The 13,011-nt window shown below is 33.0% G+C and overlaps 3 protein-coding genes across 4 annotated transcripts in view; 2 read left to right on the plus strand and 1 right to left on the minus strand.

Annotated features, from left to right (window-relative positions):
* The window catches only part of LOC128188872 (uncharacterized), a 28,633-nt gene that overhangs the window by 13,433 nt on the left and 2,189 nt on the right, over positions 1-13,011 (minus strand). For both annotated transcript variants that reach the window (XM_052860179.1, XM_052860180.1), the window contains 4 exons: positions 12,886-13,002; positions 781-850; positions 451-524; positions 83-255 (listed from right to left, as the gene is read on the minus strand). In XM_052860179.1, coding sequence (XP_052716139.1) covers positions 83-255; positions 451-524; positions 781-850; positions 12,886-13,002 — 434 coding nt within the window. The remainder of the gene's footprint in view (positions 1-82; positions 256-450; positions 525-780; positions 851-12,885; positions 13,003-13,011) is intronic.
* On the plus strand, positions 1,285-5,654 carry LOC128188874 (uncharacterized). Its single transcript, XM_052860182.1, has 3 exons — positions 1,285-2,485; positions 5,066-5,137; positions 5,304-5,654. Exons 1-3 carry the CDS (start codon positions 2,074-2,076, stop codon positions 5,444-5,446), a joined length of 627 nt encoding a protein of 208 aa, XP_052716142.1. The 5' UTR covers positions 1,285-2,073; the 3' UTR covers positions 5,447-5,654.
* LOC128188873 (uncharacterized) lies at positions 8,169-10,786 on the plus strand. Its single transcript, XM_052860181.1, has 2 exons — positions 8,169-8,752; positions 9,279-10,786. Exons 1-2 carry the CDS (start codon positions 8,225-8,227, stop codon positions 9,999-10,001), a joined length of 1,251 nt encoding a protein of 416 aa, XP_052716141.1. The 5' UTR covers positions 8,169-8,224; the 3' UTR covers positions 10,002-10,786.

The following is a 13,011-nucleotide window of genomic DNA, read 5'->3' on the forward strand; positions in this document are numbered from 1 at the left end:
ATCATCATGGTAAATAAAGAAATTAATCTCTTTAAAGCAGCAAAATTGCATTAAATAACCTTCAGATAGATTCTTCACTTACTTGATATCCTCCTGAAAAGCTGTGAAACCCTCTGGTGGGTGTCTAAAATTGACAGTATATTGGATCTGACCAGCAGTGTATCTCTCCCCATTAGGGTCCAGTCGGAAGACACAATCGACGGTAGGAAACAGATGGTAGAGCACAGCGCGGCTTACTGCCTGCTCAAACTCTGTCTGTGAAAGTATAAAAAGACAAAATGATATAAAAGTCCATTAAAAATTAGTACCTATTAAGACATAATGATTTCCAAACATATCATGTTTTTTAAAGTGAATGATAAATTATTCTTTACATCATTTAGTCCAATTACTGTACATAGTTGGACATTTACCTAAGATTTTTATTGATAAATATTCAGTTCAATATACCTTTTCTCTCTGAATGCTCTCAATATCCCATTTATCCAGAAAGTGCATTTTCTCATGATGTGGAATATAAATATCTGTTACAAACAATTAATACATCATTCAATTTTCAGGTTCAGTACACTCAAATTATCTTATCTCTGCGAAAATCAAAGCAATATATAATAACATAATTTTTAAAATATTTTTATGCACATGAATGTGTAACTTGCGAAGCTAATCAAAACTGAGAAGAAATCATATGCAGTGTTCATTTTTTGTTGAAAAAATACATGAAAATACAATGTACCAGTATTTAAACAAAGATATCTGTATAAATGCAAAACATCTTACCTGTCACCTGATGACTCTTGTTGAGGTGTTCCATATGACTAATGATTGCATGAGCGAATTCCTGAATACCCTGTATGTTCAAACATATACATATGTACATGACTGTATAACGGTTTTATACATATATTAATGGTTTTAAGTTTAAACTTGGTTATCATGTCCTTGGTATATTTACAAAATAATGCAGAGAGCACTGTCTCTTTATAGCCTACAACATGCATGTTTATGTTTATAATCCTCTGAATATTTATAATCATACATTCAATGTTGAATATTTCATCAAAACTTAAGGTATCCGATGTACAATTGACCAAAAAATGATGCCTGGTAAGGTATATATTCAATGTACTCGTTTGACAAGTAAGGATATGTATTTTCTAAAAAATAGATGTTTTTCCCGCCAAATCACTATGGGGAAGTAACTCTAGCTCTGCAAATCACGTATGGTAAAATACTACTTTTCTTTGACGAAAACATGTGTAATCATTAACAGTGCGTCTACGAGAGAGTCAGGCAGATTCCAAAAATGTCAATTTCTGGAGTTTTAATAATTGTTATCATTTGTCTCAAAAATCCAAGAGGGGTTGCCAACAATGAAGAAAATTGATATTAAAGTTTGTTTATTTGGTTTGTATTCTAAGGCCATGGTACCATAATTTCTTGATGTAAGGCGGCGTGAAATCTAATACAACTTAAATGGGTTCCATATATGTGCCTAAGAATTTTGCCATAATTCAAAACATTTCATAGATAACATGTACATTTATTGATTACACTGTAATTAGGGGCCTAATTGATTGCAAAATATCAAAATTCCGATGTAATCTGTTGTCATGACAACCCAATAAATGTAACTGGTAACTGGCCAGAATTAATGTCTACCATTGCGAAAATAATCTCAATATAAAAAAGGGTTTGGACGCCCCATTTCAAATTTTCAATAAATATTTAGAAAAAATGATTGTTAAAAAATGTAGAATTAAAATTTTATGTTTGGGTTTTAAGGGATTATGAAATACTTCTAATTTTAGTGGAGGTGACTAGATAAATTTAGATAATTTAATACAAAAAATCCAAAAATTTAAGTTAAAATTAGTTTTCTGAGATATTATAATGCATAAATGGTTAGAAAAATTAAAATAAACAAATACGTTGCTCAATGTCTTCTAAATTTCGTATCATATGGTGGAAAACAGAGTTTAGATTAATTTCCCTTTGCTTCACCTCTGGTTATCTCCCCTTTTATTGCTCTCCCCAAAGGAGGTAGAAAATTTGTACCAGTGGAGGGAAATAATGGCTTCTCCTGGCAGGAGCTCAGGCAGCCCTTCTACTATCTGTGACTTTGCTAGGTCATACAGACATAGACCATGTGAAGGTTTGACAGAGAGTATTTCTTCCTTGACTGATGATATATTTCAACACTTAAAACGATGTCAAGCATCAACACGACATCAGACAAGAATCCCAGAAGGACTTCTGCTACTGTTTCGCAGTGGCATATTTGTTGTTTCAAAGGATGTTCTTCAATTAAATGTATGCAGAAGTCACAGGAATAGTCTTTGTACTCACTGGTACAAAGACTCTCGGTGCTGTATGCACCCTCTACATCCACCAAATCATAGGGAGAAGCCAGACAGAGGATTAACATGCACGATGGCTAAAGAAATATGGCTGCACGAGAGAGTTGTTGTGCCTGTTGGAGCTGGTAAGTCTTACGGTAAAGTTAATAAAGTATCTTATCTTTTATTCTAAATTCATAAACAAAATGATGTGAATGGGAGAGGGGCGACATGTCATTGAATATTAATTAAATGTGTGACATACAGTTGCCAGCTGGTTACAGGTCAAGTACAATCACTAGATTTAGCTACATAGCTTGATTTAGCTACATAGCTTTATTACTTTCCTTAAGTAGGATATTATTTACACTTAGGTGCCAAAAGTATGTAAATTTTTTTCTTTTCACTATATATTTCATTGAAAACCAACTTTTTTCAAAGACTCATTTAAAAATAACTCCTTGACCGATTTTAAAAAGACTTGGATTGATAAATTTAAATCTTCTTTGACTTTTTGGCATCATATTTAATTATTTTTCCCACCTTCAGTTCTTGAGATTTGATGTTTACAATCCAAAGTAAGATTTTACGGCTCTAATATTGCAAAGGATATATAGTAGAGCACTTGAAAAATATCTTCGTGTTGTGTTTGAAATATGAAATTGTGCATATGAGTTCTCAAAAAACTATTTCATTTTATGTCAAAAAAGTGCAAATTGAATCTACTTTAATCAATAAGAATTTCATCAAAATTTGATTAAAATTAATATAAAAAACCTTTTAAACATAAGCCTTGTTTTCAAATGAAATATATAGGGAAAAAAGAAAAGTTGACATACTTTTGGCACGTGAGTGTAGCTACTTAATCATACTTGTCATAATTAAATGGGCATTTGTACTAAAAGTATCTGAAACAATTCATAAAAAAACACTCTTTAAAATGTTGCTCTTTTTGCACAAATGCAGTCAAGTTCTCAAAGTTTTGGGGCTATATACATGTATGTACAACTCTTTATGTGTTACCAAACAGTTAGTTTTTAAATGGAATAACAACAGGTCCAGCACAATCTCCTGATTAAGCTATATAGCTTGAAAAAGCTATATAGCTTAATAAAGCTATTCCGTATAGCTTGATTTAGCTATTTTGTCAAACAGTTTTAATAAATAAGGATTTTTTTCAGCATGTGAACAAAATCGCACTTTATTGCAGTGATAGTTTTCAACTTTGAACTGTTCTGTAAACAATGTATGTAAAGATAACCCATCAATATGTGTCTCTTTTAGAGACTTTGCATTCAAAGGTCCGAAAGTTTTGGGGCAACTGATTCATGACAGTTACTTCTTGTGTGTATATATAAAGAAGGTATGGTAATCAAGATAATTGATTGGTATTAATTCAACATAATCTTACCCACGCCTCAAACACTAGAAATGCATGTTTTCCTTAGAACTGCATAAGGTGGCTCACTACACCGTGAAATATTTTCTCAAATCAGCAGAAAATTACTTAATTATAATAAATATCATAATGGATAAGAAGATATTTAATTCAAATAGGCAAAAAATGTGCAATTTTTGATGAAAAATTACATTTTCAAAAATTTAATTTAGTAAACATGAGCAAAAGCTCCAGGCGGATTTGAACTCATGATCTGCGGTTCAGAAGCCCATAACTTTAACCTCTGAGTTGAACTACCATGCTATACAACCCAACTGAACGATATAAACAGTTTAACAAAACATTTAATTAGCCATCTTGTGACGTAGTGTCTTAAAAAGTACAAGTCTAGGTGTAGTGAGATATCTTTAAAGCAGTGATGTTTTAACTATTTTTGCTCAGAGTTGCATTTATATATCTACAAAGTAAAGAAATAGGTTGACAGTTCCTTCAGGTAGGTTAATAAAATTATGTACGTAAATCTAGCTACATAGCTAAATCTAGTGATTGTACCAGACCTGTATAACTTTAGGAAAAAAATTTGTATAACTTTAAGAAAAAAAAAGAAATTATTATGTACATTAAGACAAATGACAGGATTTAATAGTTTAATTAAATGTATTTACAGTTTGAATTACATGATTATAAGATATTTTTATTAATCTATTAATGAAGTAATACCTTGTGCAGAACTAAACATTCCCTTGTTTCCCTTGTACACTGGCTAAATATTCTTTTTTTTTTATCTCAGTGTCATCTCCTCTACCATAGTACATGTATTATATATATGGACCTTTTGAATTTCTCAATAGAATATGTTCATTAATAATTTGTACACACAGTTTCCCTTGTACACTGGCTAAATATTCTTTTTTTTTAATCTCAGTGTCATCTCCTCTACCATAGTACATGTATTATATATATGGACCTTTTGAATTTCTCAATAGAATATGTTCATTAATAATTTGTACACACAGTGCTTAGAATTAAATTCAATGATAAATACATCGGGATCGGCATACTTATTCTTAAAAAACTTGAGCTTTGTAAATAATTGATGATGCGTTAAGTATGGTATGCAGGTCCTGTTGTATTATGAGGTCTGTACAGCAGACTGAGCCTTCATGTGCACTCGCCAAATTTTGCATTGCACTTTTGCAGGTATGAGAATTTAGACGAGTGCTTGCGAGCACTTGACTTGTTCTGCTGATCATGCCACACGTTGCAATTTGTACATGTATTAAAATTTTTTTTTGAATGAAATTTAATAACTGATTAAAATTTTCAGGTATATGCAGAAGATGTTCAGAAAGACACAAGACAACCTATACCACAAAAGTAAACATTGAAAGTGATGTGGGTGAGTTCATTTTTTGTAAACTTTCCATGATAAAAAATTGGATAGCAGGTTTTATCTCCTTATATAACATTAATTTGTGCATATGTGCACCTTATATACAATGTATTAGCACTAATACTGATCATTGATTCATCATTAGCATTGATACTGATTTGATTCATTTTAGGAGATTTTTTGAAGCTTGCTGCACATTTACAAGCTAGTGATGATGAAATTTTAAACAGTTTGCCAGATACATGTATATCAGAAGCAGATGAAGTTACTGTTGGAGGTAAATTCTTTTGCCATAAACAGCTCTTAATAAAGTAGAATCAGCAGAATTGTCTAAATACAAAATATGATGGAACATGGTCTAGAGTCATTGTTCAAAATGTATGAGGTGGTTCCATGGTAGGCACCCCCCTTGAATTAAAAAGTGCTTATATATCCTCTCTTATGAAGTTAGCCCTATCTTTTTTATTGCATTGCTCAATTAGGAAACTTTATAATCACACCACATATAATTACATCTTGTTTATTTTGTAGGTACAGGTAATGAAATACTGGATCAAGCACAACATGCTCAAGAAGACAATAGTTCTTTGCATGATATATCAGGTAATATTTTGTTTCGCATTAGCTACGTTTACAGCATTATGCATTGTCGGAATGAATTTTAACATATTTTATGCCCCTTGAAGAATGGAAGGCATACTGTATGCAGGGTTATTTTCCACCCATTTTATTTCGCCCTTTTATACTTGTAAAAGAATTTGCCCAAACTCAGTTGTCTAAAAGAAATATATCTGAATTGTTTCAATTCACACAGTTTTGAATTTTGCTAACTGACAACAAGAGCAGAAGGGGCGAAAATAAAACGGGGGCGAATAGTTCTCTCTATACAGTATTCTTTGCTGCTGTTGGTCCATCGGTCTGTCTGTCTTTTCACTTTGCAGTTATTATCTCTGCAAAGGTTGCAAATACATGTATTGAAATGAAATTTGATATACAGACTTTTCAATTTTTAGTTTCTGGTCATTATCTCTGCAAAGTTTGGTACAGTAAAACACGGTTATAAAGAACACGCTTATAATGAATTGACGCTTACAGCGAAGTGAATTTCATTCCCCAAGTCTCTATTTCATGTTGTAAACTTGACGGATATAACGAATTACGCTTTTAACGAAGTTAAATTGGCCGTCCCTGAGAATTTGTTATAAGCATGTTTTACTGTATACTGATTTACAATCAGACAATTTTTGACAGAGTCATGCCCATGTCCATGGAAATGAGGGGAGGGGGCATGAATGTTTTATAAAGATCTCTTGTTTAAAAGTGTATGATGTATAGCATAACTTTGGTTACAAGTGTGACATGACATTATAAATGGTAAACTGTAAGATGGATTAAAAAATTACAAACTTGTAGATGAATGAATATCTCTCTCTCTCTCTCTCTCGTGAACTATTGTTTCTGATGTTGGCAAATTGGTTTATATATATAAATATACTTTTCTGTTCTAAATGTATATGTGTAGACATGCATCTTCATAATGACCATTCATAACGGTAACAATATTACTTACAAGTATTTACTGATCATTTTTATTTAATTCTTACAGAACAATCTAGTCAGCTCTCAGAATTTTCGTCCACTCAGTCCTCTCATGGAACTGATAACTGGCTACCACCAACATACGATCGGGATAAGTTGAACAGAAGCATGGAAATTCTCTCTGAAGGCAAATTTACTCCAATGCGATTTACCTTAAACACACCATTGGAAGATGTTCAACAGTCTACAAAGGATTATGTGACTCGAAAAGCCAAAGAAGTAATTCACTATGCTTTAGAATGCATTGCACCACAGCAGGAGGAAGAATTAATGCAACTGGTGTGTAGAAAATACTTCAAGGCGGAGTCGGATGGTATTGATATTATACCTGATGCTTTAACAGAAGCTCTTATCAAAGCCTACAATGATGCTAATGGACATCAATGCCAAATCCAAATACTCTCCCTGTTTGTAAATTTTTCAAAGACTGAACTTTGTAAAATGGTGCATGGCCTAACAAAGTATAAAATTGACTGTGCAAGAAAATACGCTTCCTTGAATGGACCAGGTCAGATTATTGATCCTCCAAAGGTTACCCGTGTTAGACTTTCGAGATGTCAAATACAGCATTTTATTGAATTTTTGTACAGTCCATCAATTTGTCAAGTGGTTGGATATGGTTCCAAGACTCTTCATTTATCATCTGGATTACAAATAAAAATTCCAAAAATGATTCGAACAATGATTGCCTCAAGAATTATCAATGCCTATGAAGTGCTCTGCACAGACAATGAGATAAAAATGCCATCTAGGGCAACGTTGTACAAGATCATAAAAGTATGCTCGGCCTCACAGAGGAAATCTTTGAAAGGTCTTGACAGTTATACAACAGATGGAATGGAAGCAATGGATTTGCTCCAGAAGATACTACACAGACTGCAAGAAAACGGACTTTCAAGAGACAAAACGAAAGAGTTATCAGAAAAGCTTCTGGATATAAACCAGCACCTGAAATTTGATTTGAAAATGCATCTCGCACAGTCCAGTACTTGTATCGACCACTGCCTAACATATGCATTGTCTGATGAAAAGACAGCAGAATTTACATCGGATTGTGATCATCTCCACAATCAGAACTGCATAAACTGTAGAAGTATTCCAAAAGTTATGGATGAAATTGCAAGTTGTTTATCAGCGGCTAATCTAGCAACTGATCTGCAGAAGGAATTGGCACATGATTTTGAACAGTCAAGAAAAAACATACATGAATGGAAGGCCCATATTGTACGAGCTGTGAACCAGGATATGAGTAAAAGCGACATCATTGAAAACTTAAAGAGTAACCAAGCACTGCTGATAATGGATTGGGCAATGAAATTCCTGCCTCAAAGTTTTCGGGAATCGCAGCAAAACTGGTTTGGGAAACAGGGTTTGAGTTGGCATGTTGCATGTGCAGTTTTTCTAGATCATAGTGCCAATGTAGAGAACAAATTTCACCTCGTGTCATTTGTACACGTATTACAAGGAGGAAGTCAAGGTTGGATCTCAGTAGCTATGATTCTTCAAGATGTTCTAGAAAAACTGAAATGCCTTAATCAGCATCTTTCCGAAGTTTATTTAAAATCCGACAATGCAGGATGCTATCACAGCATGCCACTTATGTCCTACATTTGGAAGAATTATGACTTGCTACAGCTCAAAGTAAAAGAGTATAATTTCAGTGAAGTTCAGAGTGGCAAAGATCTGTGTGATTCAAGAACTGGTACATGTCGCATGCATATTTTAAAGTATGCAAATGAAGGTAACAATGTGGAAAATGCACATCAACTGAAAAAAGCCTTGGAGAGTTATGGGGGAGTTAAGAACACATTCATTTCACTGGTTGATATCAATACAGAAAATCCTCCTGTATTGTCAGGAAACATTAAAAACTTCAAGATTAGTCAGATGAACAATTTTGTGTTTGAAGAAGAAGGCATCAGAGTGTTTAAAGCTTATGGTGTTGGTCATGGACACTTGATCCCCAAGAGCACTCTTGAAAAGATATCAAGTAACTTTGCCTTTGATGAGACCAGAATTGAGGTATATACATGTAGTTTTAGACTGTGTATTATAATTTCTTTTGGTGCATGTTAATTTGATGAAAGTTCAGTGATCATGAGCATTAAATTTGCCTAAATGAGAATACTGAGTAATTTAATTCTGGTTGTAATGTGACATTTGATTGGATAGAAAAAATTAGTTACATTTGTATAACCTGGCTTGCACGTCACAAGACTTTTCACGATACCCCAATTTCAAAAATGTACTAATCTGCTTGACGTAACGTTTGACTTTGAACAGATTAATATCATTTTTAAAAGTAAAATGTACTCAATTTGTACATCAAATCACAGAAAATTGAATTACAAGGAATGAACTCAGTGTCCACCCAAGTTATACTCGTATAAACTGGCATGGAGCAATTTACGCTTTTTATACCTATTTATCGCAGATGCTTGAAATTTTAACACACTTTTTGTTTGTGCATGACATATTGTGGGATATATTTTTGTACCATTCGGATGCCAATTTGTAATGTGTAATTTATAATTTTTTTTTTTTGAAGGTCATAGAAGATTCTACAACCATGCCAGCGACACATTTACAAGCAGCACAGTTGAGGCTACCGTTTGGATCTTCAGATGCTGAAGACAGTGGAGACCTGAGCTGCACTGAACCAGGCTGTATTCAAACCTTCAGGAAACCATCTACTTTAGAAAAGCACCTTGCTGTTGGAAATCATTTATACCACAGTTTAAATGGAAGTGCCGATGTTGCCATGGAGTTGTGGGCAGAAAAGTGTTCGGATTCTGTGTTTTATAACCAGTCTCACCTCATCCAATCTTCATTGATTTCAAGTAAAGACAATCAGGTACATACCTGTGTATCAAATTTGAAAACAGGATGGGCTCTGAAGTTGGACAGAAAATTTGTTAGATTTTCATTGGGTGTAAAAAAGTTCGTGAAAGACATTTTTGATGATGGTGAAAAAACTGGAAAAAAGGCAAACCCTGTGTCTGTTTCATTACAAATTCGTAATGAACGGGATGAATATGGCAACCACATATTCAGTCCAAATGACTGGATTTCCTCTCAGCAAGTTCGCAGTCTCTTTGCCCAGTTTCAGATAAAACTGACTAAAGAGAGCACAGACAGAGAGAAGAGACCAAAGTTAGAACTCACTCTTAAATCTGAGGAGGATGAAGATTTAAATGAGGTTATTAGTGATCTGAATGCCATGGAGGCATTCAACACAGTTAATTCTGTTACTGATATATGTCAGCTATGATTTCTATGTGAGCATAATTTACTTGGTAGGCATTTCATCTTGATTTTCACATACCGAGTATGCTAGAAAAAATGCATTTAATCGATGTGTAGGTGCATCAAGATTGTCAAAAGTAAACTTTCAAGTAGAATATAGTAACTACTGTATGAAATATTTTTTTTCATGTAAAAAAAACCATGAATAGAAATTTATGTAAATTTATGCAGTTTTTGATGTTTGAGAATCATATGTATGACTTGGAATTCTAAGTTAAACACTGTCCTAGTACACAGAATGGATTTTATATTTAAAATGCAAATCAGCTGGTAACATTACATGTACATGCACTATATATATTTGACCATTCATTGTAATGTAATGAAACTGTTTACATTTTAGGAAATGCTAAGTTTCATGTATTTAAAAAAATTGATGAAAATCATTAGTTATAGGTGATTGCATTAAAATTGTTTAGAAAAACATGTTACTAAGGGAGATAACTCACTTTTAAAAGTTGCAAAAAATGCAAGTTATAGAAATTCACGCAGTGTGAGAAATATTCAGAACCCGATTATTACCTTATGTGAAAAGATTAAGAAGTTACTTGTTTTTATTTTGACCCATAACATTTTAGTTTTAAAGCGTCCAAACCCAATTTTAAATTTACTTAAATTTTAGCAATTTTTCAATAATTTTGGTTTTTTATACACAAGAGTTATTTCCCTTGATCAAAAAATTATGTGGGGTTATTTTTGAAAAAAATTTAATGTGTCAAAATGAAATTAAATATTTATATTTTCAATTATTTTAACAGTTGTTGTTTTATTTTTATGCTTAGGGTATCAAAATGTCAAATGAAAATGTCAGTTTTTCATAAAAATCAATGCTTCATTATAGTGAAATTGTAATCAATATGGCAACCCCCTTCAATAGGGCTAAAAAATTAAAATTTTCAAAAAAGTGTTTTATAGTAACAATTTGCTTAACTTTAAATGTCTTCTGTGAAAATTTCATTGAAATGTGGTTTACTCCATGTATTACCCCCTGCCTGACTCTCTCATAGACGCACAGTTAATAATATTTTTCAAATAAATATTGCTAACATATTTTAATAAAAATAAAGATGTTTAATAAATTGATTTCCTTTATCAATATCTTTTTTTCTTTTTTTTTGCGAATTTTTTTTTACAATGACCATGACGACTCGCACGATTTTAACCCCCCCCCACCCCACCCACGTTAGCCGTCGCATTCATAATCCAACGCATATTCCCGTTACCTGGTAATTTTCCTTTACGATTGAGAACTTGTAATTCTAAAATTAAATATCTAAATTGTTCAATTTTTTTTTCATTCAGCAAAATGTTTGCACAAAAATATTGTTACTAATACAACGAAGTCGTGAATTGCGGGTCACATCAGGTGTGTAAAGCGTTACGAACAAAGCGTGCACGAACCGTGTGAAATGTTTTATTAGAATTCATTTCAAACCTTTTACTCATAGAAAACAATATATATTGTGTTATCTTTTACTCAAAACTATATCCTTTTTTAACGATAAAATTGAGTCAGTTTTAAAATGGAGACTGTCGATAAAGTCTGACTACGATGTTTCCGTATCGGTACAATTGTGGAATGCACAATACATCAACATGCTCTACACAGTTATAACAAAATATGAATTCACCATAAATGACACTGTGATGTTGTTATAAGCATGCATTTTTTACACGATAATATTGTGTACAAATACCACACATAACATGCATCGGACATCGGCTATCTGGCTGAACCTGTCAATCAAATCTCGAGTATTTGATTTCATTGGATCGTGACGCGCCTCTTTTATGTAAACAGAAAAATGAAACGAATTGACTTTAAAGCAGTCGGATTCAGTATCTAATAGTATTATTTGAATGATATAAATTCCAGCGATTTTGAAAAAGTAAAAAATGTACCGTTCATGCACATACATGTAATATGAAATGCGAGAGAAGAAAATTGTTTGGAATCTCCATGAAAAAATAAATCAATGAATAGAAATTTCATTATTTGACTCTTGTTCACTTGATTTACGGAAAATAACAAGGAGATGGTTTATCACAATAATTACAATAAACGTGTACAATCATTTTAACCACGAAATCCGTATGCATGGTACTTATTGAAAATAGTTAGTAGGAAATACGCCGTTATACAAATGTTAGGTCCGAAACACTCTGTATGTTTAATGAAATTAGGAATACAAAAAATTGAACAAATTGAATAGGGCCATACGATTAACAGACTACCCCAATTCAGGTTATGCACAGTCACAATATCTATGAAATCAATGATTAAAATGACATACTCAGTATTTTTCGACGAAATACGTGACTTGTGTACTGCAGCTTTTACTCTATAAATTAGGATTTTTTTCTTCACGTTATTGCAAGAGCGCCACGGGACAAAAATAACGTCATACAACGGCAAATGACGTAAAGCTGCTACAATGTCACAATCAGCATAAGGGGGGAAAGTTAAAATAACTCGTTTTAAAATTAAGTAAAAAAATATTGCTTGACTTTATGCATCAATTGTTTATTCTTTATCGATTATTATGTCAGATCCAAAATAGTGCGACTTTTTGAAAATTTATTTCAAGCTCCGTAATCTACCGAGCTCATCCCGGAAAATTCCGAGCTCTCTGGCTCAATTGTACATCGGATACCTTAATAGATTTTCACATATTTCTGAAAGAATATCATTTATATGCCTGTTTTCCTTTGAAGATAAATAACCACCGACATGTAAAAAAATCAAAGCATTTCACAATGTTGTCATATCACAATGTTGTGTTTCTGCATCCTTTATAAAGACCCCCCCCCCCCCCATTATACACCACAGCATCTTAGTGGCTACCAACCTCTGGTAGATCTGGCTGATAGATGGTCATTTCCAGTCTAAACTGGGGCACATGAACCTCTGAGTAATACACTCCTTCAAAGACCGCTGGGCCAACTAGGGATAGTGTCAAATTCCTCTACAAAAA

This window comes from Crassostrea angulata, chromosome 6 (genome assembly GCF_025612915.1).
Source record: "Crassostrea angulata isolate pt1a10 chromosome 6, ASM2561291v2, whole genome shotgun sequence".
Taxonomy (NCBI): Eukaryota; Metazoa; Mollusca; class Bivalvia; order Ostreida; family Ostreidae; genus Magallana; species Magallana angulata.

Excerpts from the sequence above, each read along its gene's own strand:
- LOC128188873 (XM_052860181.1), top strand. The coding sequence starts at position 8,225 with ATGATTCTTCAAGATGTTCTAGAAAAACTGAAATGCCTTAATCAGCAT. Across the intron at positions 8,753-9,278 it reads TTGATGAGACCAGAATTGAG|GTCATAGAAGATTCTACAAC; the intron begins GTATATACATGT and ends TTTTTTTTGAAG.
- LOC128188874 (XM_052860182.1), top strand. The coding sequence starts at position 2,074 with ATGGCTTCTCCTGGCAGGAGCTCAGGCAGCCCTTCTACTATCTGTGAC. Across the intron at positions 2,486-5,065 it reads TGTTGTGCCTGTTGGAGCTG|GTATATGCAGAAGATGTTCA; the intron begins GTAAGTCTTACG and ends TAAAATTTTCAG. Across the intron at positions 5,138-5,303 it reads AAACATTGAAAGTGATGTGG|GAGATTTTTTGAAGCTTGCT; the intron begins GTGAGTTCATTT and ends GATTCATTTTAG.